Source organism: Poeciliopsis prolifica, unplaced genomic scaffold (assembly GCF_027474105.1).
Source record: "Poeciliopsis prolifica strain line A6 unplaced genomic scaffold, Auburn_PproV2 SCAFFOLD066, whole genome shotgun sequence".
Classification (NCBI taxonomy): Eukaryota; Metazoa; Chordata; class Actinopteri; order Cyprinodontiformes; family Poeciliidae; genus Poeciliopsis; species Poeciliopsis prolifica.
The window spans coordinates 1606285-1634183 of record NW_026562441.1 but is presented as its reverse complement, the minus strand read 5'-3'; the positions used below and the strand labels follow the sequence as shown (position 1 = coordinate 1634183).

Genomic DNA, 27899 nt, shown 5'->3' with positions numbered 1-27899 from the left:
GTTTTAAGCATTAAAGCAGAAAATAAACATGTCCTGAAGATACTGATAGCATGAAAAACAGACTGAATTCAGATATTTACATTACAGTTACAATGTTAATATTTGCAGTTAATTTATTGATTCACATCCATTTAAAAATTAATACATGTAAAAATCAAATGACTGAGTTAAACTTTTCTCCATGCAGAGTGTAGCAAACATTTCTGCTGCTTTATTTCTACAAAATGTTTTTTTGCCCTGAATCATGAAAACATTTCCTGAGTCTAATAACTGAAACCTGATCATTTTATTTCCTCACATCGTGTAAAATCAACTGAAGTTGATCTGTTTCTGTCTCTGCAGTTAAATCACATTCATGTTTTCATCACATTCATGTCTTCATTTCTTCAAGTTGTTTTTTTATTTCCTGTACATTTTTCTCTATTTTCTGTTTCATCTCCTTCAGCTTATCAACATCTTTAGATGTTTTATCAATTAGTTTCTCTGTCATCAGTTCCACTTGTTGATGATCTTTCTTGCTCTTATCCAGTTTATCCAGGATCTCTGTCATCATTTCCTTCAGTTTTAAATATCCTTCTGCTTTATACTCCATCTTGTTCCCCGTCTGGTTTCTCTCTTCATCAATAACTTTGTTAAACTTCTTCTCATCCTCATCAATCATTTTCTCTGTCTTCTCTCTTTGATCATTGATTGTTTTTCTCTGATTCTTCAGATCCTCTGACATCATCATTAATAATTCAATCAGCTGATCAATAATTCTCTGATCCTCATTTCTGTATTTTATCTCCTCCTCAAGCTTTGATTTCTTCTCAGACAATTTATCTTTTTCTTTTTTCATGAGCTGCTTTTTCTCATCACTCATTTCCCCTTTCAGTTTCTTCTTTGCTGCAGAAACAAGAAAAAATTATAAGATTCAGGTTTTCTATCAGTTTTCTATCAGTTGAGTTTCTGATTAGTAAAACATGTGGTTCAGAGAAATTCATTTATTCTCTGTCTGTTTTCAATAAATACATGGTTAAATATGGCATCTCATTAACAATAAAACACATTAATAATTAACTCACAGTTTTCAGTTTGTCTCCATTTCCATATAAAACCAGCAGCTCCAATAAAAAGTGTGAAAACCAGAATCACAATGGAGCCGATAGAAACACTGCAGTCAGGCTGAGAAACGAAGAAACCATCTGAAACAGAGTCATGAAGAGTTTCATGTAAAAACAACAATAACTGGACTATTAATGGTTAAATGTTTTATTTTCTACCTGGAACATGAATGTGTGTCTCTCTGCTCTGGTTGATGTCTCTCTGCTGGACTCTGCAGGTAAAGTTGTTGTAGTTTCTCTTCTCTACAGTCACTCTGCTGCTAACGGTGTAAACGCCATCAGGATCGGAGCTTTTCTCTGCAGGTCCAGCAGACATGATGTTTCCGTCTGCGTCCAGCCAGAGCAGCTCAGGTTCTGGATACCAGCCTGCAGCACTGCAGTCCAGCATCACTCCACTGCTGCTCACATCCAGTCCAGATAAACTGACCGCAGGTGAGGAAACGGAGCCTGGTGATCACAGGACAGAGAAGATTATTAAATTTATGCCTTGCAGGATGATGGTTCATAGGCATGAAAACCAATTTAACCTAAACTGAATCCAAATCTAGGAGAAATAGACCAATTATACTTCAAACTTTGTAAACTCTTGTCTCCTTACAGATGGTTGTGTGTTAAAGAATTTCTTTCAGTAATTTTAGCAAATACAACTCTATATTTAGTACAGAGTTGTATTTCACCATTTAGAAATAAAAGGAAAAATACTGCAGGTACCACATTTGGCCAGCAGGAGGCAGAATATAAACTATAACACATTTTACATGTGTAAATAAATCATTAACAGGATTTTAACAGAGTTAGTTATTTGGAGATCAATAATTCTCAAAACATATTAAATATGTTTACTATTCTAACATATATACACTAACTACTGTAAAAAAAATGTTTATTTTAAGCTTAATTGTTAAAAAAAAATACTTTAAAAAGTTTCTTTTTCCTGAATCTGTTTTCTTGCATTCCTTTTGTTTTAGTTTTTAATACATCAAAGTTTGTAACTTTATATTTAGTTTGATTACATCATGTAGAAATAAATCAGATTTATTATCAGTCACTCAGTATTTCAGTAATTTCTAATCTTTACTTTTTAAAAATATTTTGAAGTTGTGCTACTTTTACTTTAAAAACAGACGCTATAAATGATCAGCACATTATTTGCCACATTACCAAGCAAAGAAAGAAGAAATAAAATTGATTTTTGTATTTACTGATTTGTGTTTTCTTACCAACAATCAGGTCAACATAATATTGTTGGATCTCTTTTGGGTTGTAGCATCTGAATCTCCCGTTGTCAGAGTGTTTCACCGCCGTCAGTCTCAACGAAACGTCTCCGTCTTTCAGTCTGTCTGTGAACACAGACGTTCTTCCCTTGTACGCCGCGTTTTTTTCATTGATATTTTCACTCCCTTCAAACCACATGAACACAAATCTGGGGTTCAGGTCCATTCTCCCCCACTCCACCACCAGCTCATCGGGGTCCACAGTGACGCCCAGGTGACACGGCAAAACCACATCATCACCTTCCATGGCTGCAACCAGCCGAGGCCGCGTCGCCTCCAGAGACTCACCTGCAAGGAAAACACAAAAACACAAACTATTAGACTTTACTGGAAGATGTAAAGCTTTATAACTTCTCTGAGATTTTTATTCCAAAGCGTCTCATTTCTTTACAATTCATGAATCAACTCAGCTCTTCATTTAGCAGCGAACAGTAACTATCTTTGTGTCGACAGGCAGGAATGTCTCTGGTGTTTCTCAGTTACCTGTGCAGGTGAATCCCAGGAGCAGGAAGCAAATCATGAGCTCAGCAAACACAAACGCTTTGATCGAAGGTTTTAGAGATAAACTCTGAGGCGCGAGAATCATCCTGAAGACAGAAGGAAACAAAGTTAACGCATTAAGAAGTAAAGTAGAAGAATTTACACTGGAGAAAAGAAAGATCACCTTCCTGAATGCGTCGTCTCCTTTGTTCTTTATGAACTGCAGAGGGCAAAGGTCTCAGATCAACGGCAGTAAAATGAGGCGTGGCCCAGTTCTGATGGAGCAGTCGGATCCGGAAGGGAACAATCAATGAACTACAGAATACAGTTTGTCCACATCTGATGTCCTCTTTCATTTTTATAGTTTTCATTTAGAAGATTAATCTGTCGCAGTTTAAAGCTGTGAAGGTCAAAGGTCAGAACTGCTGGTAGCCACTTGGGCTCTGAGCAAAAATACGACCTCTGTAGTCAACATCTGTCTGCTTTATACATTTTTTCATTATTTGTATCGTAAATCTGCAGAACAGAAAGTTTCATGTTATTTTACACAAACAGACTTAAATTCTGCTCAAAGTAAATAATTTGTGATTTGAAATTTGATCCTTTTATGTCTTTGTAGCTTTTCTGTTGATGTAATTTAATCTTCTTCCAAACTGCTCTGCAGCGCTCCCTGGGCTGAGATGGGCCAAACTGTGAATCATCTGATCTGATGCTGGATATGTTGGTGAATTGATTAGAAACAAGTTTCCTGAAAGTCTCTCCTAAAGAGGCCAACAGGATTATAAAGGTATTTGAATAAAACTCCATATTTTATGTTAATTGCTCATTTTAATGATGTCACTAATGTGATGCATGTTGCTGGTTAGTGACAGCCATTGGTATTTACTCCAGTATCAGACTCTGGTCTTCCTCTGCTGCAGGCCTTTATCTCCACCATGACTGGTTCAACTTCCTGTCTCTGCTGCTGCAGCTGCAGCTGCTGCTGCTGCTGCAGCAGCAGCTGCTCTCCACATTACATGCTGGAAACGTATTCATAAAACCTCAGACAGATGTGAACGTCGATCAATAGTGTTGATTCTTCTCAAAAACCACCAGAGACAAAATGTTTGAGTATTTTATGTTCTGAATGTTATATAAGTAAACATTTTGCAGGGTTGTGCATTAACTGTTCACTGACTGAATCTGACTGCAGAGAGGAAAACAGTCAATCATTTCATGCAAACGTCTGTGGAGCAACGGAGTCGATTTCTGTTGCATTTCACTGACAGTCTGCAGAACTCGCAGTGTTTTAAAAGGTGCAGCACAGAGTCAGTTATTTCTAGAAATACTTCTTCAACCTGCAGTTTATGAAGCCCAGAAATAAAGCAGACAGGAAGAGGAAGTCCTGGCCAGCGTGATCACAATGCGTCGGTGTGAAGAACTTCACTCCAGTAACGGTGAGCATCATGGAGGTCACATGTCTCTGCTTCTGTAAGTATGATGATAAATAAGCAGCTGCTATCTGAGCTGATGTCAGATATTCATTTAATTTAATGTGTTTGCAGTGATGAACATGTTTGTTCTGCTGTCTGAACAAACTGAACAGGCTGAAAGAGCTGGTGAGCATCACAAATATTATTACAAAAAGTTCAATTTAAGCTGTGTTTAGTTTTACTTATTGATCAAATAGATTGGAAATGAATCTGATCAGTTCAGCTGTTTTTATAATAGTTGGTGTTGAGCATTATCTTTCTTTTCTCTGTTTTGTTTCCACTCAGATGGAGCTTTTCCGTACATTTTTCCAAGGAGGCTTCAGTTCTTTGAGTACGAGTCGTTCACTGTTCAGTGTGAGCTGATGGATGATGCTGACGTCTGGAGAGTAATGAGGGAGTTTAACAAATCCAGACCAGCAAACTCTTCAGAGCCCTGCAGCTCACCAGCTCCGTCCTGCACCGTTAAACCGGCTCTGGAGAAACACAGCGGGGAGTACTGGTGTGAAAACGGCCTGGGGGAGAAGAGCCGGGCGCTCAGCGTCTCTATCACAGGTAAATAATCCAGAAGAAAACTGGAATGAAGAAGAACATGAAATCTATTCATACTAAACTAATAACGGGAAATTAATGCAGAGCGTAGAGCTACTTCAAAATCTGTCTTACATGCTCTTATATATGTTAAATTATTTTTATATAATTTTTTGGCATTACAAATAAATAATTTGCATCTGAACAGATTGTTGTCATAAAAGTTTGATTGACTTTGTTAATCAAAACTGCATTCAGGATCAAAATGGACAAATCACATTGATGTATAAGTAATAATTGTGTACATGACTTGTGTCAAAGAGCTGGGGTATTTGTGTGTGTGTGTGCGTGTGTGTGTGTGTGTGCGTGTGTGTGTGTGTGTGTGCGTGTGTGTGTGTGTGTGTGTGTGTGTGTGTGTGTGTGTGTGTGTGTGTGTGTGCGTGTGTGGGTGTGTGTGTGAGAGAGTGTGTGTGTAGAAATAAGTGTGTTTAATGGGTGCATGTCACTCAGGGTAACAGATTGGTACAAAAACAGGAGAAACCTGTATTACCCTCATGCCTGCAAAGTCCAACATCCACATGTCATGATCCGACTGATGCATGTTTTTATCTTTTCTAAATAAATGATATTTGTTTCTCAGCTGGTCTGGTGATCCTGGAGGTTCCGGTCCAACCAGTAGCAGAAGGATCAGACGTGACACTCCGATGTATCCACCTGAAAACTGAGCAGCATCACATCAGAGATTTCTATAAAGATGGCCTCCATGTCATGACCTGCTACAGCAGCAACATGACCCTCAGAAACGTCTCCAAGGCCGATGAAGGGAACTACAGGTGCAGCATCTCTGGAGCCGGAGAATCTCCTGACAGCTGGCTGGCCGTTCAGGAAACACTCTCAGGTTGGTTGACTTGTCCTGTTTGTCTCTACCCTTTATATTTATATATTAACTTATATAAAATCAACTTTTCAGGACCAACTGCAGAAACTCCTGTTCAGAGTGAGCAGAACAAAACCTTCAGTCTGGAGTCGGCAGCTAGAGTCGTGTTGTTCACCCTGTTGTCTCTGGTCACTGTACTGATTCTCTACAAGCTGCGAAAAGGTGATAAAATCTTTAGTTACTTATTGACAGCATGTCTAATTATGCTGATCTCTTAAGAAGTTTTATTTTTCTTCTGCATAATTTCATTCAATAACTTGATACACTCAAACTACAAATGAATTTGGAGTTTTAAATAGTATAAATTTAAACATTTAGTTCAGGTTGTGGTAATTTGGTTTTGTGTTTAATTTTAAAAGCCGTTTACTAAACTATCTTCAGATATCTGTGAAGCGCAGAGGGGAGAATTTTTAACGTCTCAGTTTAAAACCTCAAACTAAAACCACAGGCTTCAGCAGAACAACCTGCTGTTTATTTTATTCATCATTATGATCAGAAATACACGCTGCAGCTGCAGCAGCTTCTGCATCAGGTTCACCTCGACAATATGAACATTATTTATTTAAAAACTGCAGAGAGACTAAATAAGTCAATATGAAACTTCAGTCAGCAACATGAATCCTCCACACAGAGAAAACTGTAGAGTGAGACTCAGTGAGAGCAAATGAATTTTGACTGGTTGTTTTGTTTCCCATCAGAACCAGAATGGACCAGAATCGCCACCGGTCCAGTTCTGTCAGAGGAGGAAACGCATCACACAAACAGGAAATGAACCGACAGCTTTTACTTCTGAGAGCAAAATATGATCATAACCCGTCAGGAATCTTTGCTAAAAATGTTCATAAATTTAAATAGTTTCTTTTTTTTTTGGCAACTCCATTTCATTTAGAATAAAAATTGATTAAATTTATTAAAAAATTTATTCTCAGTAAAATTCTTTATTTTACATACAGTCTATTATATTTTTCATAACTTGACCAGGTTTTCTTTAACTCATGTTTGGATATTAAATACATTTTTAATCTTTGACCTTTAAAGGTGTAACTGAAATATAAACAGTCAGCTGCAAATTTATTATCACATTTTCTCACTTGTATTTCATATTGTGCATGAAAACATTTTGGTTTTATGTTCAGTATTGTCCATTAACATTTGGACCTGTTATTTTTAACCAGTAATGAACTGGATGAGATTTTGTCTCTGCAGCCATATTGTTGTTTATTGTTGTTGTTGTTGTTGTTTTCACAAAGTGTTCAGGTCAAATAAAACATCAAACTGTAGGAGTTTATATTTTATTCACTGAGATTATAACATGTTTTTCTTTATTTTAACATGATTGTCATTATGACCATCAGTTAGTTTGAATATTCTAAATATATCTGACAATATTAAGAGATTTTGGATGAATTACATGTTTTTGCAGTTATTTATTTGTAGATGAGAAAAATTCAATATGAGAAATTTTAAGCCTTTTATTTTGGTTTGATTGATCTTAATGTTCCTGATGAACTTAATAAATGTCACTTTAAAAAAAGACATTGGTAAATACATGAAAGATAAAAGAAATACAAAAAGCTCGTAAAAACATAATTCATATTAGTAAAAAAAAGGAAATGGTAGCTATTTTTACATCTTGTACATTAATTAATGCTTTATTAGCTTCTACAGTGGAAATCTTTACTGGTCAACATATAGATACATTAGAGGTCAGTTAAACTAAATTAATTATATAATCTCTCACTTTGTCCTGAAACTGAACAAGAAGCTTAGCGTACAGAAAACAGAAAAAACAACAAACATCACAAGCTTTGAATTTTTTATAATATGTTCTAATTTAATTCCAAAGGTTTCTAAACATCATGAGAAGAAAACTTTGTATCTGAGAAAATATTTTCATCTTATATTTCTACTCAGAAAAAAACTTTAATTAAAAATCAGCAAATCTGCTGAATTGAAACTCGACGTATTTTCTGACAGAAATCAACTGAAGTTGATCAGTTTCTGTCTCTGCAGTTAAATCACATTCATGTTTTCATTTCTTCAAGTTGTTTTTTTATTTCCTGTACATTTTTCTCTATTTCCTGTTTCCTCTCCTTCAGCTTATCAACATCTTTAAATGTTTTATCTATTAGTTTCTCTGTCATCAGTTCCACTTGTTGATGATCTTTCTTGCTCTTTTCCAGTTTATCCAGGATCTCTGTCATCATTTCCTTCAGTTTTAAATATCCTTCTGCTTTATACTTCATCTTGTTCCCCGTCTGGTTTCTCTCTTCATCAATAACTGTGTTAAATTTCTTCTCATCCTCATCAGTCATTCTCACTGTCTTCTCTCTTTGATCATTGATTGTTTTTCTCTGATTCTTCAGATCCTCTGACATCATCATTAATAATTCAATCAGCTGATCAATAATTTTCTGATCCTCATTTCTGTATTTTATCTCCTCCTCAAGCTTTTTCTCTTTTTCTTTTTTCTCCTCATTCATTTCCCATTTCAGTTTCTTCTTTACTGCAGAAACAAGAAAAAATCATAAGATTCAGGTTTTCTATCAGTTTTCTATCAGTTGAGTTTCTGATTAGTAAAACATGTGGTTCAGAGAAATTCATTTATTCTGGGTCTGTTTTCAATAAATACATGGTTAAATATGGCATCTCATTAACAATAAAACACATTAATAATTAACTCACAGTTTTCAGTTTGTCTCCATTTCCAGGTAAAACCAGCAGCTCCAATAATAATTATGATTCCCAGAATCACAGCAAAAATGTCAAAAACACTGCAGTCAGGCTGAGACACGAAGAAACCATCTGAAACAGAGTCATGAAGAGTTTCATGTAAAAACAACAATATCTGCAGTATTAGTGGTTCAAATGTTTTATTTTCTACCTGGAACATGAATGTGTGTCTCTCTGCTCTGGTTGATGTCTCTCTGCTGGACTCTGCAGGTAAAGTTGTTGTAGTTTCTCTTCTCTACAGTCACTCTGCTGCTAACGGTGTAAACGCCATCAGGATCGGAGCTTTTCTCTGCAGGTCCAGCAGACATGATGTTTCCGTCTGCGTCCAGCCAGAGCAGCTCAGGTTCTGGATACCAGCCTGCAGCGCTGCAGTCCAGCATCACTCCACTGCTGCTCACATCCAGTCCAGATAAACTGACCGCAGGTGAGGAGACGGAGCCTGGTGATCACAGGACAGGGAAGAACTGAAGAATCGCATCGTTTAGCAGTTATACTGTCATAATCAGCTGGTAGATAAAAAGTACATTTAAACTGAAGAGGCAGAATAAACTCCATATTTTAAATGCATGTTTTTCTTTTTTAAGTGTGAAATATTTATTAACAGTTTGTCCAGAAAGTTACATTGAAGGAGATTTTTTTTATTTAATGTTAAATTTACTCTATTATTTCATCCCATGTTGCTTTTAAATGTAACAATCCGACTATTTTAACTGTTTTAAACTTCAAAATGTTTTAATTATGTTAAAATACTTTTCAATAATTATGTCTTGAATCAATAATTTTAAATAAACTTGGTATTGATAACCTTACAGCTGCACACAGCACAGATCTTTCAAACATTACAGATTATAATACACAATCTGAGTTAAAATGTTAAATTGTTTTTACTTTAAGTTTATAGGAACACATTTCCAGTGAGTTTTATTCAAAATCAGATAATTAAACTTGTCTATAAAAATTCTTTCAACTTGCTGATTTTGGAACATGATGTAAAAACTTTGACAAGACTGATGTTAGTTTTTTAGTTAAAATGTCTTTGTGATTATTCCTTTGGTAAAGTTTAACATGAAGAAATGCTTCTTAATTGTATGTTGTAAGTTATTTTCTTTTCTTACCAACAACAAGCTCAACAAAATATTCTTTCTTCTCTTTCGGTAAGTAGCATCTGTATTTTCCATTGTCAGATATTCTGACATCAGAGAGTTTCAGTGAAATGTCTCCATTTTTCAGATTTTCAGGAAACATTGACGATCTTCCCCTGTAGGCTTCGTTTTGTTCGTCTGCATATTCTTCACCATCGAGATTCACAAACACAAATCTGGGTTTCAGGTCGGGTCTTCCCCACTCCACTGTCATCTTAGTCGCATCTTTAGGAGGATTCAGGAAAAGCGGCAGAACCGCGACCTCACCGGCCGTTACTGTGACCGAATCCGTCTGCTGTGACTCACCTGAAAATGACACAAGATGAGAAATTTCACATCTAGTGTCAAGTTGTCCTCAAACCAGCAGAACAAAAATCACCTTGTGTTGGTTCATGTTCCCAATGTCTCAAGGCTTGTTTTGGAGGCACTTTGCTGCTCTCTAGTGGTTGCAGTTAGTATCACTAGCATAATACTTTAAACTAAATCTAAACATATTCCAGTAAATTTGTGCAGATTTTACCTTTGCAGGTGAACAGGAGGAGCAGGAAGCCAATCACAGCAAAGACGGAGAGATGATTCAAAGAAAACATCTTTTGGTTATGATCCAACCTGTAAATTTAATATGAAAGCACAGAGCATATGGTTTTCAATTAGTTTAGTGTTAAATGGTCTTAATATTTTTAAAAAAATGACATGGCGACTATATAAAGAGATATTGTTTTACATCGCACATGTTCTTTAGCAGTCAACCCTAACCCTGACCCTAACCCTGACCCCTAGTCATGATTGATTTCAACTAGAACTAGCATTTTATTTCTAAATGTCCATGTTTTTGAACAGTGAATAAGAAAACAACTCTTCAAATTAAGACATAGAGGTACATGCAAACTTCCACTTTAAAGGAAGAGATTAAATAAATGTTTATTAGCAGTAAAGAAATCCTTACCAACATACAAAAGCTCCCAAAGGTACTCAACACAAAACATAAAGTCTTTACTTTTTTCTAAATATAAAATGCTCCTTCAAGTTTCAATGAATAGTTAAAACATTAGAAAATTATCAGTAATATTTTAACACCAACAAAATAATTGTGGCAGGGCTAAAAAAACCCCCCCAAAAATGTCATTTTATACAGGAGAGAAAACGTAACACGCTGGATCTACATTTTGATGAAGATAAATCTGCAGCAGATAAACAATCATCATCATCAGAACCTGAACCGTCAAGTTACAAGATCCAAAGACAAACATTTAAATTTAAAGTCATACTTGTTAAATCTTTTACATTTAATTGTTTAAAGCATTAAAAATATTTTAGTTTTCTCATTGTTATATTTCAAAAGAAACTCATAAGCTAACGATCAATTTGACTAACCATGACTTTCAATAACCTGAACAATTATAAAATATTTCAGACTAGATTAATAACTTAAAGAGATAAATTGAGCAACAGAAAGTTAGAAGCTTTCGGTACAAACCGCTCTGCAGAGACACACTTATGATCAAACCAGGTTCAGAATAACAGGAACAGAGATTCTGGGTCAAAGTCCAGGAACAACTGTAATAAAATAAGGCAAGTTCAGTTTTATTGGTTGTAACGTTTGCAGAGATTTATCATAAACATAAAAGGTTTTCTGTTTGGTTAAAGACTTTTAACAGGAACTTTTAACAGAGGCCCAAATAAATTTGTTTCTGAAATGATAGAAAATCTTTTTCTAGATATTCAAATTTATTCATCTAAAATAAATTGAATTTCATCACTTTAACCCAAAAACAAGAGTTTGAATAAATTAGTGAGATGCCCAGAAGCAATAAGAGGGTATGTAAACTTCTGACTCCAGGTGTTGCAACATAGAGATGAATTTCCCAAAATTAATATCTGTGAATGTTAAAGGAAGAAAAGAGTCAATAACCACATTTTTGATCATTTTATTTTGGTAATAAATCAAAGATCTTTTTAACACAAGTTTGTGAAATAAAATTATAACAGGGTTAGGGTTAGGTTAGGGTTAGGGTTAGGGATCAGAATCAGAATCAGTGTTTGTACAGAATAACATGTTTCAGTAGAGCCTATCAAAAGAACAAAAACAACATGAGACACGAGGATACAGGTGCACTTTCATTAGAGAAAAAATAATAACATGAAGGTCAGAAAATCATGTCTTGCACTGTCCCTACCAGAAACTGTATCGAGTTACAGAGAAACTCTTCATATACAATGTTGACAACATAAAGACACAAAATGTTAGAGGCTCCAGGTCTGCAGTCCAGACACTTTGCTCATCCAGGGAGGAGTTGTTGTAGTTCTGCATGTTATGCATGTGTGAATCTGTAAATACATCTGTGAACACCGTCCCAGTCGCTGTATGTTACCTCAACATACAGTCTGGTAACACTATATGTTACCTCAACACTGTATGCTGTGGTAACATACAGACCAATAGGAGAGGCTTTTTCCTCTCCAATGGTTCCATAGAAAACAGTCAGCAGGTTCAGACTTTACCTTTCAGCTACTGGACACCTGCTGGTTTTCTGATCTGTAAAACTAAATTGAATTTTCACTCAACTCTTTCTGGTTCAGTTTCTTCCTGTCATCTGCATCTCATTTCACGTTTCTGTTCTCATCTCTATGGGTTCCAGAGCTTTCTCTATGTTCAGTAACTGTCTTTCAATACTTTTCTTTGTCTCATCTAATTTCCACTGGGTCTGTAGCAGTTTTTCTTTTTCCTTTAACAATGACTCCATGTCATCAGAACTTTTCACGTTTGTTAATTTGGTTTCTACTGACTGAACTTCTTCTTTGTTTTTCTTCCTGTCAGACTCGACTTTTCTGAGTTGTTCTACCAGATGATGTTTCTGGTTCTCCAGTTCAGTTTTTACTTTATTCAGGGTGGAAAGAAGTAATTCTCTCTCATCCTGTCTTCCCCCTCCACGTTGGTGTGTGGACTGCTTTGACTCGATCCCTGCATGTAAAGGGAATAGCTTAATAACACATGAATAACATTTATTTATCATCATCTCTGCTCACTTACTGGTTGTCTCATTTTCAGTCTCATTTTCAGTCTCAATTTCAGTATCTTGTTTATTTCTTCTGCTCGAGTTGCTGATGGTGGGAAGAAGCGGCTCTTCCTCATCACATCCTTGCTCAACATCTTGATGCCTCGACTTCTTACCTACCATGGAAAAAATAACATCATCACATAATGCAATACTTTGAAAATCTATACTGTTTAAAATTTAAATAATTTAAAATATTTTGCATATAGTCGTAGCAAAAAGAATTCATGTTTACTGCAAAATATTTGGCAGATTCTCAGTAACTGTAACTTACATACATGGATGTACTTGAAGACAAAGGACAATAAAACCCCAATAACCAGTCCAACAGCGCCGCCGATCAGGGCCCATTGCAGAGAGTCCATTTCAAGAGTAGAACTTAAACTGATGAACAGTAAATAAGTTTCTTTTTAACATGTTATATAAACATATATTCATAGTTACATCTCTGTATTAAAAACTTATTCAGAATGTAAAATCAACCTAAAAACTAAAAAGCTGAAGTTTAGACAAGTTTTAATGTGTGTTGCAGTTTTAATGTTATTTTTTTATGTTGCAGAATCCAAAAAGCAGGAGGAGGCAGAATCCTGCATAATTACAGAGAAATAAAGAAACTCATCAGCAGAACAACTGGAGACAGCAGGAAATAGGAAATGCAACAAAATGTAGCAGGATGATCTGATTCTGGAGAGGAGAAAACCAGGAAGTAGAAATATTATCATACGAAAAACAGGTGTTATGTTCCAGATGCGAAAAAAACAAACAGAAAGTTTTACAACAGAAAACAATATCTATGTTCAAAAAAAAAAGATTTCACACACAAAAAAATAAACAAATGGATCACATGAAGCTTTGCTCTGATTAACTGACATAAAGTAGAAAAACAAAATAAATTTAGGCATTACCTAATTGTTTAAATATTCTAAAAGCAAACCTTTTGAGTTCACGACGAAGCCGCTTCAGTTCAGCTCAACGAAGACGAATGAGCAACAGGATCAAAGTCCTGCAATAAACTAAATGCTTTCAGTCTTGTGACCTGAAAATAAATCAAGTTTATTAGTACAGAACATTTCAGCAACAACACAGTTCAAAGTGCTTCACATCATAAAAACACAAAAATATATAAATGATTTAAATGATAAAAAAAAAGCCCTTATGTATGTATATGTGGTTGTGTATCTGTGCACACTAACATATTCATTTTGAGTTTACAAAATTAGTATTTGTCTCCTTTGCTAGGGTGTGTGTGTGTGTGTGTGTGTGTGTGTGTGTGTGTGTGTGTGTGTGTGTGTGTGTGCGTGTGTGCGTGTGTGTGTGTGTGTGTGTGTGTGTGGGGTGTGTGTGTGTGGCATTGAAGAAAAAAAAAAAAGTTTTTTTACTAACAGTTGGAAGAGAGGAGATTTATTTGAAAATGTTCAAAACTTTATAGAAAAAGTTATTTTTTGATAAATTTTACTTTTTAATATTCCTTAGATAAGTAAAACATGACACTGGTGGTGCATCTTCTGCCTCTTTAATCAATTTCATATTTACAATATTTTTCTGAATTCCCAACTATTTTAGTCCTGCAATTTGTTCTATCATTCAAAAAAAAAAAATATTTTCATTCATTAAATGCAAGAACCAAATTTCTGTGGAAATCAAATTAAATCACATAAAATATGACATGTATTCTAAAGAAAGATCATCACAAACACTGAAAATTATTTTTAACGTTAAAAAACGTCTTTAAAAATATGCAAACAAATTACTAAACAGCTTAATAAGCATCTGACATGATCAATAACCTGAGCTGGTGATATGAGCTTTACAATTATACATTTGATGTTAAAACCTTTATTTACATTTGACATTTTTAACAAAATAATATTATTGATTCAGTCTTCATGCAGTTGTTTTATTGTCTATGTTGCTTCAGTTCATTTCATCTTGAATAGTTTTGGTTCCTGGTTAAATATTCTGGTTGTTGCTGTTTTCATTTCATTAGAATCAGATCATAAATTGTAAAATAATAAAAGCCTTTTTGAAGCAGACAGTGGGTCTGAGAGAAGATTTAAAATGTTGCTGAAACACTAAAGAGAAGCAGAACCAATAATAATCAAGTTTCAATAAATCTTGCTGATCAGTCACTTCACAATAGTTTTTTAGTGCTTTGTTCTGTTTTAGACACATTTTCTTGATATTTTCTAAACATTCTTGTTTTTCTCCATTGTTCTCATCATATGTATCTCTATAGGTTCCAAAGCTTTCTCTATGGTCAGTATCTGTCTTTCATAAAGTTTCTTCTCCTCATCCAGTTTCCACTGGGACTTTAACAGTTTTTCTTTTTCTCCTAATAAAACATCATCATCATCATCATCATCATCATCAGAGTTTTTCCTCTCAGTTATTTTTTTATCCACTCTCTGAACTTCCTCTTTGTTTTCCTTCCTCTTAGTCTCAACGTCTTTGAGTTTTTGCAGCAGCTGATCTTTCTGCTTCTCCAGTTCAGTCTTGACTTTGTTCTGCAGCTTCTGGTTCTCCTCTGTTGAAGGAAATAAAGATATAAAATCTAAAAGACACTCAGAATATGATCAGGATATCTACATACTGCAGTCAGTTTTCTGAAGATTTAGCGTTCACCTAAAGTTTTTTGAAAACGTAAGATGAGTTATTTTACGATTTGTCTAGTCTGAATTATTCTTCTCTGACTATTTTATAAAAAATGAGGAAAATCAAATGTAGTTCTGCTGAATCATCAAAAAAAATATTACAATCACAGAATCTGTCTTTTGTGAGTAAATTATCTGTAACATTAAATATTTAAACCTGAGATTAGAAGAAAATGAAAATTTATAATGAAATATAAATTTAAACACTAAACTCCACCTCGACTTTGTTCTTTTCCTCCAATCTTTATACATTTGGTCAAATCAAACTGAATTACATCAATATTTTTATTCAGGATGAAAATATTTAACGTTGACAAGAAAATGGAAAATATCACTTCATAATTATGTTATTGAAAGATTAGAAGATAAACACATGAACATCAACTATAAAGTGTTAGAAAAGCAAACATTAAAAATCTTAAATAAAATAATCAATAATAAGCCTGGCGGGGGAACAGGTAAAGCCCCACCTGGTGGCCCGCCAGGCTTATAATACTTTACCTTTTTCCTTTTCCAGTTCTTCTTTGCATTCTTCAAGATCCTTTTTCCACTTATTGATTTCCTTGTATATTTCACAAAGTGTGAACTTTAACTGATTCTCTCTCTGTTCTTGTTCTTTCATTTGTTCGATCAGTTTATTGATCTCGTCTGTTTGGGAAACAAAACATACAAACTTCCAACCTCAATTTTTTGATTACTAGAATATATACAGTCATTTGTTCATGGTGATTATTATTATTATTATTATTATTATTATTATTATTATTATTCATCCAGTCTAAAAATGAGGCAGAACAAATTTTGTCCTTTCGCTGAATCATCAATAAACTGTTACAATCCCAGATTCTGTATTTTGTAACTAATTCATCCATAACTAAATATTTAAACTTTTTGTCTAAGGTTACCTTTTGCCTTTTCCAGTTCTTCTTTGCTTGTTTTCAGTTCATCTTCTCGTTCACCAACTCTGGTCTTTAACTGATTCTCTTTCTCTTCTTGTTCTTTCATTTGTTCGGTCAGTTTATTGATTTTGTCTGTTTGGGAAACAAAACATACAAACTTCCAACCTCAATTCTTTGATTACAAGAATATCTACAGTCATTTGTTCATGGTGATGATGATGATGATGATGATGATGATGATGATGATGATATTACTAATATTATTATTATTATAATTATTATTATTATTATTATTATTATTATTATTATTATTCATCCAGTCTAAAAATGAGGCAGAACAAATTTTGTCCTTTCGCTGAATCATCAATAAACTGTTACAATCTCAGATTCTGTATTTTGTAACTCATACATCCATAACTAAATATTTAAACTTTTTCTCTGAGGTTACCTTTTGCCTTTTCCAGTTCTTCTTTGCATTCTTCATGTTCCTTTTTCCACTTATTGATTTCTTTCTCTCTTTCACCAAGTGTGAACTTTAACTGATTCTCTTTCTGTTCTTGTTGTTTCATTTGTTCGGTCAGTTTATTGATCTCGTCTGTTTGGGAAACAAAACATAATGAATTACGTTTAGCAGAAGCAATATTTTATAATTAATGTTCAAAGTATGAAAACAGAGTGTCAATAAAGACGTGTTAGCTTGGAGGAAAATGAAATTGTAAAATAAAATCTATATTTAGACCCAAACAAATGTTATAACTGATCTCTTTTATCATTGATTTGTTTTATTCTCAATTTAATACTTTTGTTCTGAGTAACATCAAGTTAAATTGTCTCTTCTGTTCGTAACTCTGATAATCTGAATATCTTCAAACTCCAGTCGTTTGTTTTTGTTCAGTTGCTGTTTTCTGATGATTTTCTTTCTTAGCCTAAATTCTTTCATTGTGCATTAAATGTCCTCTATATTGGTTGAAAGGTTCTCTAATAAACATTCAAAATGTAACTGATTTCATGGAGCTCTGTGTCCAATATTTTAATGTTTATCTCAGATTTCCAGTTTTATTTTGTTTCCTTTGAGTTTACCTCTTTCATTTCTCAGTGTGGAGATGAAATCTTTCTCTTTCTTTTCTTGTTCTTCTATTTTCTCTGTCAGGCTAAAATTCTTTACTGTGTTGGAAACAAAAGATACAAATGCAAAAATACAATTTAAATAAAATATTGTGATCTAAGTTTCAGAAAATAATCATATGCTGAGATTGGAGGAGTATAAGAAAGAATTCCTTATACTGTTCTCTAAATGTATAAGGAAGAATGTATAATCCTTCCTTATACATTTGGTCAAATCAAACTGATTTTTGGTCAAATCAAACTGATTTTATTCTGGATTAAAATATTTAACATTGACAAGAAATTAGAAAATATCACATGATAATTATGTTTTATTGAAAGATTAGAAGATAAACACTTGAACATCAACTATAAAGTGTTAGCAATGCAAACATTTAAAAAATCTTAAATAAAATAATCAATAATAAGCCTTGCAGGGGGAAAGGTAAAGCCCCACCTGGTGGCCCGCCAGGCTTATGATACACTGAGAAAAACCTGCAAATCATTAATAAACTGTTAAAATCCCAGATTCTGTATTTTGTAACTAATTCATCCATAACTCAATATTTAAACTTTTTGTCTGAGTTTACCTTTTTCCTTTTCCAGTTCATCTTTCCATTCTTCAAGATCCTTTTTCCACTTATTGATTTTCTTTTCTATTTCACCAAGTGTGAACTTTAACTGATTCTCTTTCTGTTCTTGTTGTTTCATTTGTTCGGTCAGTTTATTGATCTCGTCTGTTTGGGAAACAAAACATAATGAATTACGTTTAGCAGAAGCAATATTTTATAATTAATGTTCAAAATATTATTAAAACTGAGTGTAAATAAAGACATGTTAGTCTGGAGGAAAACCTAAATTCTACATAATATTCATCATTTTCTATTTTATTGTCCATTAAATGTCCTGGACATCAGTTCAATGTCTGTCACAAATTAGTTTCCAACCTAAAATATTCTGATTTCATGGAGCTCTGTGTCCAATATTTTAATGTTCATCTCAGATTTCCAGTTTGATTTTGTTTCCTTTGAGTTTAACTCTTTCATTTCTCAGTCTGGAGATGAAATCTTTCTCTTTCTTTTCTTGTTCTTCTATTTTCTCTGTCAGGCTAAAATGGTAAAATTGTTTTCTGTGTTGGAAACAAAAGATACAAACGTAAAAATACAATTTAAATAAAATATTGTTATCAAATGTTCAGAAATTTATCATAACCTGAGTTTCGAGGAGTGAAAATTTATAATGAAATATAAATTTAAACCCTAAACTCCACCACAACTTTGTTATTTTCCTCTAATCCTTTTACATTTGGTCAAATCAAACTGAATTACATCAGTATTTTTATTCCTGATGAAAATATTTAATGTTGACAAGAAATTAGAAAATATCACTTGATAATTATGTTTTACAGAAAGATTAGAAGATAAACACCTGAACATCAACTATAAAGTGTTAGAAATGCAAACATTTAAAAAATCTTAAATAAAATAAGCCTGGCGGGGGAAAAGGTAAAGCCCCACCTGGTGGCCTGCCAGGCTTATGATACACTGAGGAAAACCTGCAAATCATTAATAAACTGTTACAATCCCAGATTCTGTATTTTGTAACTCATTCATCCATAACTAAATATTGTCGTGCTTTTTGATTTCCTTTGTTAAGGAGGCGTGTCGGCACTTGAAGATACACGACAAAAAACGAAGAGTCTCTTGCAGAAACTTTATCCTTCAGCACACGGAGGAATTACAACAAAAACTGAGCTGTTGCCACAATGAACTGTGTGGCTTCTGGCCTCTAGCTCTGGCACGGACAGCGTTCAGCGATGTCCGGGCAGCGAGCGGTGAGCGCCATATCCAACAACAGTCAAAACATAACGGATCAGCTGTTAGAACTGGTTGCTAAGGCAACCCCAGCTGTCAAGAACAGAATAAACAGACTTAAAACAACAAATCTCGCGGTGCGACCTTCCTTACAATATCCCCCCTTTAGGAATACTGAGTCCCTTCAGTACAGCTTATACAGCCAAAATTTAGAAAAAAGTAGTAGTTATAAGAACTTAACTACTGAAACATGTGTGCCATAAGGGCAAGAAAACAGAACTAAGTTATTTAAATTATCTAATTGTAACATTCAATTAACTCTCTAAATTAACTAGTGCCTAAATCTCTGTGGTCTTTTGACTAAACGACCACTGGCTGTTTTAACAGTCTTTTCAGACGCGTGTGAATCCCCCAGTCGTCCATCTGGATGGCATCCTGGGTCCTTGGGATGGAGGTCTTCATCCTGATCATCTGACAGCGGTAGCAGAGGAACCAGGGGGACATCCTCTTCTTTTGGTTGGAATTCTTGGTCTTGGCAATTTTGCAGCAGCCTGTTTCTTTGGCGTAAAACCCAGACTGGTATCACATCACTGTCATATGGCTTGAGCCGATCATGGTGCATCACTGTGCTGCGTTTGGGGCCCTGTATTTCATACAGCACAGGACCACGGCAAGCTGCAATAATTAATGGGCCTTTCCATTGTTTCTGAAGTTTAGGGCTTAACCCTTTCTTCTTTGCATCATCTTTGACAAACACCAGGTCTCCTACACTGTAGAAGTGTTCTTTGGCCCGCAGGTCATGCACCCTTTTCTGCCGCTCTTGTGCAGTACGAAGATGGACTCTTGCCAGGTCTTGTGCTTCTTTTAAGCTTTCTTCCAGGTTGTAGAGGAAATCTCCAGCTTGTAGTGCATCAACCTTGAGTTTTGCAGTGCCAGACTGGATGTCTTGTGGTTGGTGGACTTCCCTGCCAAGCATAAGCCTATTGGGTGTGAACCCTGTCACTGTGTGTCGTGAGCTGCGATAAGCTGCTGTGAGTAGTGGCAGTTGTTCGTCCCAGTTCTTTTGGTCCTGATTCACATAACATCGAAGCATCTGTAATAAGGTCCTGTTGAAACGTTCTACTTGTCCATTGGAGGAGGGTGGTAAGGGGTAGTTCTGGTCTTAGTGATTTGCAGGAGCTTGCAGACATTCTGAAACAGACAGCTATCAAAATTACGACCTTGATCTGTGTGTAGCTCGAGTGGAGCTCCAAACCTGGCAATGAAGTCGTAGACTAGCTTCCTTGCAGTTGTTTCAGCACTTTGATCAGGAACAGAAAAAGCTTCAACCCATCTTGTGAACTGGTCAATAATAACAAGAATGTATTTTGTTCCCAGTGCTGAACATGGGGAATGGCCCAAGATATCAAGATGTAGGCGGTCCAGTGGTGCTCCAACTTGGTAGCTTTGCAGTTTTGCTCTCTTTGCCGGACCTGTGACCTTGCATGCACTACAATGTGGGCATCTCTTGACAAACAGGTGAACATCTCCACCCATGCCAAACCAATGGTAGCTCTGACGCACACGCTCCAGGGTTTTGGCTTCTCCTAGATGGCCAGAGTATAGGGTTATGGCATGATTCCAAGACTTCCTTCTGCATGGACGAGGGAACAAATAACAGCAAGTTTGGACGCTGATCTCCAATTCTCTCCCAGGAGTAATAGAGCACTCCTTGCCTCAGTGTGACTTGAGGCCAACAGAGCCAGAACTTCCTCACTGCAGGGCTCTCCAGCGCCACTTCATCTTTGTAGGGAGTGTCCCTGTTTCTTTCCATTTGTGAAGAACAGCGAGAACAGGATCTGCTTTCTGGAGTGTTGACAGTTGCTCAGGACTAAGGGATTCAAGCCAATTGACTTCCGGCCCTCTGGTAGGGACACATGTCTGATCCCCTAATGTGTGCGATTCATTAATGGTGCTGCTTCTGGGCTGGATGCACCTTACGGCTAAAGGCACAACATCATCCACGTCATCTTCAAACTTGGCCCACTGGATGTGAATTTTTTGGCAGTACCTGCACCCTTTACATGGCAGGTCTGACAGGTTAATCCCTGCCTGGTAACATCACAATTATCCACCTTTTCTCCTGGCATCCTTGACATGGCATCTGCATTACCATGTTGTTTGCCAGCTCGATGTTCAATCTGAAAGTCATACTGGCTTAATTCTTCAAGCCAACGGGCTAGTTGTCCTTCAGGACATTTGAACCTAAAAAGCCAGGTCAGACTGCCATGGTTCCTAAGTAGAAACTTTCTACCTAGTAGGTAATGCCGAAATTGCCGTGTGAAACGAACAACAGCAAGTAATTCACGACGAGTGACACAATACCTCTGCTGGGCCGGTGAAAGGCGGCTACTAGCATAGCTCAGAACTCGTTCCTCTCCCCATTGTACTTGTGACAACTGCACCAACACTTGTTTGAGGCATCCGTATCCAGAATGAACTTCCCTTCAGCTTGGGGATACCCCAACACTGGTGCAGTGGTCAGTCTCTCTTTGAGCCTCATAAATGCAGACTGCTGCTCATCAGTCCATAGAAACACTGTCCCTTTTTTGAGCAGAGTATGGAGGGCTTGCCAGCTCTGCAAAATTGGGAACAAACTTCCGGTAATAGTTACACAGTCCAAAAGGTTTGTAGCTCCTGTAAGTTATCGGGGAGTTCCACTGCTGAACATTCTTTATGAGGGCTGGATTTGGACTGATTCCTTTGCCACTCACAACATGACCCAAGAAGAGAACTTCTTCTTGCAGCAGGTGACATTTTGATGGTTTTAGTTTTAATCCATAGCTTTGGAACCTCTGAAAAACCTGCTCGAGCCGATCTAAACTTTGATCTACTCCATTTCCGATGACAATGACATCATCCAGGTAGAGAAGAGTTTCCCACTGAAGGCCCCCGAGAACGAGTCCAATGCTCTCTGAAATGTACTTGGAGCGTTACATAGTCCAATGGCATTCGAGTGTATTCATAAAGGCCCCATTTGGTGATAAATGCTGTCTTTTCTCGATCTTTACTATCGCCACTGCAATCTGCCAATAGCCGGATTGAAGGTCAAGAGTAAGAACATGATGGCTCCACCCACAACATCAACATTCTTCAATCTGGGGTAATGGATAAGCATCCTTGATTGTTAGGTTTGTTCAGACAGCGGTAATCTACGCACCATCTTACTCCTCCATCCTTTTTTCGAACTAGGACCACTGGAGAAGCCCACTCAGATGCTGAGGAGTGATTATGCCCTCCGCCAGCATTTTTTTTAGATTGCTTCCTCCTCGCCCTGAAATCCAAGAGGGGTTCTTCTCACAGGTTGACGCACAGGTCTGGCAGACCCAGTGTCAATTTTGTGTGTAACAGCAGACAAGTAGCCATGGTCAGAGTCACTTTTAGCAAAGATGGATTGGTATTTGAGGAGTAGCTGAATGAATCGCTGTTGCTGTTCCTCACTGAGGGTCTCACTTATGGTAGCCACCAAACTTTGAAGGTGCTCAGGAATGTCAGAGATTGTTGCTACTCTCCCAACCACCAGTGATGGTGCAGGCATTGCATCTGGTTTTGGTGCAAATGGGGCAGAGGATAAACTTCAACTAAGAGTCCAAGACACACTCCTCTCTGTAGAGCCACTCTCTTGGTTGAAAAATTGCACACTCTGATTGGTACCTTTGGCTTCATGGTGACAACACTTCCAGAGGATACATTGTTTGCAATGTTCAAGGGTTCCAATAATGCTGTAACCCCTGGCTGTGGGTCCTCCACTTCACCCCACACAACACATTCAGATTTGGCTGGGATGATTGAGGTTCTTTCCAGAGTTACTCTAGCCACACAGGAGTCTGATCCATCCTCTCGCACAAGTTTTGAGGGGATCACTTCATCCCCAATGAACACTTTGCCTTGGTATAAATGACAACATCATGGGCCTTCATCAGATCCAATCCGAGGAGGACAGAGTCTCTTATAGGGGCTACATGTACTTCCCAGTCTATGGATTTGGACCCAATCTGGAAGGTCAATGTGAGTCCATGTTTTAGCTTTCATGCCATCTCCGACTCCTGCATTTAGTAGGTAGGTATGGTGAAGGTCTGCGGGTGCAGAATTACCATTCAGGATTTTCTGATAAAGCTCCTCTGATATTACAGTTGTCTGAGCTCCAGTATCTACGGCCTGCGTTGGGATGCCATTTAGGGTCAGTAGAATTTGCAGGCTCTCACCCTTCTTCTTAGTGCAGCCAACCTGTCTGCCTTGTAGTTGGTAATCTGAGGTTGTGGTTCCATTTGACTGCAGTTTATTACTGTCTCAGCGCGATTTCTTTTCCTGCTCTAGTTGTAGCTTGTCTTTAAGTTGTAATTAGTTCAGGTCGCTATTGTTTTCTATTGATTTCTTTTCCTGCTCTAGTTGTAGCTTGTCTTTAAGTTGTAATTAGTTCAGGATGGCTTGGATATTTTCTTTACGATTGGATTCACTCACAAAAGTCTTGTAGATGATCCCACTTCTGACACCAGTTGTCGTGCTTTTTGATTTCCGTTGTTAAGGAGGCGTGTCGGTACTTGAAGATACACGACAAAAAACGAAGGGTGTCTTGCAGAAACTTTATCCTTCAGCACACGGAGGAATTACAACAAAAACTGAGCTGTTGCCACAATGAACTGTGCGGCTTCTGGCCTCTAGCTCTGGCACGGACAGCGTTCAGCGATGTCCGGGCAGCAGCGGTGAGCGCCATATCCAACAACAGTCAAAACATAACGGATCAGCTGTTAGAACTGGTTGCTAAGGCAACCCCAGCTGTCAAGAACAGAATAAACAGACTTAAAACAACAAATCTCGCGGTGCGACCTTCCTTACAATATTTAAACATTTTGTCTGAGTTTACCTTTTGCCTTTTCCAGTTCTTCTTTGCATGTTTTCAGTTCATCTTCTCGTTCACCAACTCTGGTCTTTAACTGATTCTCTCTCTGTTCTTGTTCTTTCATTTGTTCGGTCAGTTTATTGATCTCGTCTGTTTGGGAAACAAAACATACAAACTTCCAACCTCAATTCTTTGATTACAAGAATATCTACAGTCATTTGTTCATGGTGATGATGATAATGATAATAATATTACAATTATTATTATTATTATTATTATTATTATTAGTCATCCAGTCTAAAATGAGGCACAACAAGTTTTGTTCTTTTGCTGAATCATCAATAAACTGTTACAATCTCAGATTCTGTATTTTGTAACTCATACATCCATAACTAAATATTTAAACTTTTTGTCTGAGTTTACCTTTTTCCTTTTCCAGTTCTACTTTGCATTTTTTAAGTTTCTTTTTCCACTTATTGATTTTCTTTTCTATTTCACCAAGTGTGAACTTTAACTGATTCTCTTTCTGTTCTTGTTGTTTTATTTGTTCGATCAGTTTATTGATCTCGTCTGTTTGGGAAACAAAACATAATGAATTACGTTTAGCAGAAGCAATATTTTATAATTAATGTTCAAAGTATGAAAACAGAGTGTCAATAAAGACGTGTTAACTTGGAGGAAAATGAAATAGTAAAATAAATCTATATTTAGACCCAATCAATGTTATAACTGATCTCTTTTATCATTGATTTGTTTTATTCTCAATTTAATACTTTTGTTCTGAGTAACATCAAGTTAAATTGTCTCTTCTGTTCGTAACTCTGATAATCTGAATATCTTCAAACTGCAGTCGTTTGTTTTTGTTCAGTTGCTGTTTTCTGATGATTTTCTTTCTTAGCCTAAATTCTTTCATTGTGCATTAAATGTCCTCTATATTGGTTGAAAGGTTCTCTAATAAACATTCAAAATATTCTGATTTCATGGAGCTCTGTGTCCAATATTTTAATGTTTATCTCAGATTTCCAGTTTTATTTTGTTTCCTTTGAGTTTACCTCTTTCATTTCTCAGTGTGGAGATGAAATCTTTCTCTTTCTTTTCTTGTTCTTCTATTTTCTCTGTCAGGCTAAAATTGTTTTCTGTGTTGGAAACAAAGATACAAATGCAAAAATACAACAGAAATTGTCATCAATGTTCAGAAAATAACCATAACCTGAGTTTGGAGGAGTGAAAGTTTGAAGTGAAATATAAATTTAAACCCTAAACTCCACCACAACTTTGTTCTTTTCCTCTAATCCTTTTACATTTGGTCAAATCAAACTGAATGACATCAGTATTTTTATTCCTGATGAAAATATTTAACATTGACAAGAAATTAGAAAATATCACTTGATAATTATGTTTTACAGAAAGATTAGAAGATAAACACCTGAACATCAACTATAAAGTGTTAGAAATGCAAACATTTAAAAAATCTTAAATAAAATAAGCCTGGCGGGGGAAAAGGTAAAGCCCCACCTGGTGGCCCGCCAGGCTTATGATACACTGAGGAAAACCTGCAAATCATTAATAAACTGTTACAATCCCAGATTCTGTATTTTGTAACTAATTCATCCATAACTAAATATTTAAACTTTTTGTCTAAGGTTACCTTTTGCCTTTTCCAGTTCTTCTTTGCATTCTGCATGTTCCTTTTTCCACTTATTGATTTCTTTCTCTCTTTCACCAAGTGTGAACTTTAACTGATTCTCTTTCTGTTCTTTTTCTTTCATTTGTTCGGTCAGTTTATTGATCTCGTCTGTTTGGGAAACAAACATGAATTACGTTTAGCAGAAGCAATATTTTATAATTAATGTTCAAAATATTATTAAACCAGAATGTAAATAAAGACAAGTTAGTCTGGAGGAAAACCTAAATTCTACATAATATTCATCATTTTCTATTTTATTGTCCATTAAATGTCCTGGACATCAGTTCAATGTCTGTCACAAATTAGTTTGCAACCTAAAATATTCTGATTTCATGGAGCTCTGTGTCCAATATTTTAATGTTTATCTCAGATTTCCAGTTTGATTTTGTTTCCTTTGAGTTTACCTCTTTCATTTCTCAGTCTGGAGATGAAATCTTTCTCTTTCTTTTCTTGTTCTTCTATTTTCTCTGTCAGGCTAAAATTCTTTACTGTGTTGGAAACAAAAGATACAAACGTAAAAATAAAACAGAAATAAAATATTGTTATCTAATGTTCAGAAAATAACCATAACCTGAGTTTGGAGGAGTGAAAATTTATAATGAAATATAAATTTAAACCCTAAACTCCACCACAACTTTGTTATTTTCCTCTAATCCTTTTACATTTGGTCAAATCAAACTGAATTACCTCAATATTTTTATTCCTGATGAAAATATTTAATGTTGACAAGAAATTAGAAATATCACTTGATAATTATGTTTTATTGAAAGATTAGAAGATAAACACTTGAACATCAACTATAAAGTGTTAGAAATGCAAACATTTAAAAAATCTTAAATAAAATAAGCCTGGCGGGAAAAGGTAAAGCCCCACCTGGTGGCCCGCCAGGCTTATGATACACTGAGGAAAACCTGCAAATCATTAATAAACTGGTACAATCCCAGATTCTGTATTTTGTAACTAATTCATCCATAACTAAATATTTAAACATTTTGTCTGAGTTTACCTTTTGCCTTTTCCAGTTCTTCTTTGCATGTTTTCAGTTCATCTTCTCGTTCACCAACTCTGGTCTTTAACTGATTCTCTCTCTGTTCTTGTTCTTTCATTTGTTTCGGTCAGTTTATTGATCTCGTCTGTTTGGGAAACAAAAGATACAAACTTCCAACCTCAATTCTTTGATTACAAGAATATCTACAGTCATTTGTTCATGGTGATGATGATGATGATGATGATGATGATATCACTAATATTATTATTATTATAATTATTATTATTATTCATCCAGTCTAAAAATGAGGCAGAACAAATTTTGTTCTTTCGCTGAATCATCAATAAACTGTTACAATCTCAGATTCTGTATTTTGTAACTAATTCATCCATAACTAAATATTTAAACTTTTTGTCTGAGTTTACCTTTTGCCTTTTCCAGTTCTTCTTTGCTTGTTTTCAGTTCATCTTCTCGTTCACCAACTCTGGTCTTTAACTGATTCTCTTTCTCTTCTTGTTCTTTCATTTGTTCGGTCAGTTTATTGATTTTGTCTGTTTGGGAAACAAAACATACAAACTTCAGTTTAGCAGAAACAATATCTTATAATCAAATGTTCAAATTATAATTAAAACCGAGTGTAAATGAAGATATGTTACTGTGGAGGAGAATTTACCAAATATAATTCATTTAAAAGATTTGTGGTTGCAGGTTTGGCTCTAGGCTTAAGTTTTTATCTTAGTCACTTTATTATTTGTTTAAAATGTCAAAGAAGCTCTAAACCTGAATGTTGCTGAGTTTTCACAAAATAGAAATATTAAAGTGTATTAATAATGTGAATCAGTCTGGATCTGGTTTTAGATGTGAAAACTGTGATATGGAGAGAATCAGATCATGTTCAAACCTTCAGTCTGAAAATCATCATCAAATCTCAGCATTAGTTATTTTATCATGTTTGGACTGATAAATTGTTGTAACTATTTAACTATTTAGGTTTCATGGTCCAATGGAGAGTCAATGAAAAGGATCTGTGAGCACTAAGTTTATGTTTGAGCTTTGACTAGGCCGTTGTGACACATACCTGGTTGTATGTTTGGATGTTTTGCTCCATCCATTATAAACCCTGAGCAGCTCATTTGTTTCTGAAAATGCAAA

The 27899-nt window shown here is 35.7% G+C and overlaps 2 protein-coding genes across 2 annotated transcripts; both read right to left on the bottom strand.

Moving 5' to 3' along the window:
• Window positions 1-38: 38 nt before the first annotated feature.
• LOC129351344 (uncharacterized) lies at window positions 39-27262 on the bottom strand. The gene is made up of 21 exons (XM_055020220.1): window positions 27173-27262; window positions 26766-26892; window positions 25125-25208; window positions 24496-24642; window positions 24097-24222; window positions 17970-18116; window positions 17356-17439; window positions 16724-16870; window positions 16282-16407; window positions 15878-16024; window positions 14918-15249; window positions 11147-11150; window positions 9823-9975; window positions 8679-8966; window positions 4774-4872; window positions 4632-4708; window positions 2861-3077; window positions 2324-2665; window positions 1263-1550; window positions 1065-1184; window positions 39-885 (listed from the first exon to the last, which is right to left on the bottom strand). Exons 2-21 carry the CDS (start codon window positions 26863-26865, stop codon window positions 371-373), a joined length of 3543 nt encoding a protein of 1180 aa, XP_054876195.1. The 5' UTR covers window positions 26866-26892; window positions 27173-27262; the 3' UTR covers window positions 39-370.
• Window positions 7642-10273, bottom strand: LOC129351452 (butyrophilin subfamily 2 member A1-like). The gene is made up of 5 exons (XM_055020306.1): window positions 10190-10273; window positions 9643-9975; window positions 8679-8966; window positions 8480-8599; window positions 7642-8300 (listed from the first exon to the last, which is right to left on the bottom strand). The coding sequence occupies exons 1-5, from the start codon at window positions 10257-10259 to the stop codon at window positions 7819-7821; spliced, it is 1293 nt and encodes a 430-aa protein (XP_054876281.1). The 5' UTR covers window positions 10260-10273; the 3' UTR covers window positions 7642-7818.
• Window positions 27263-27899: the final 637 nt, after the last annotated feature.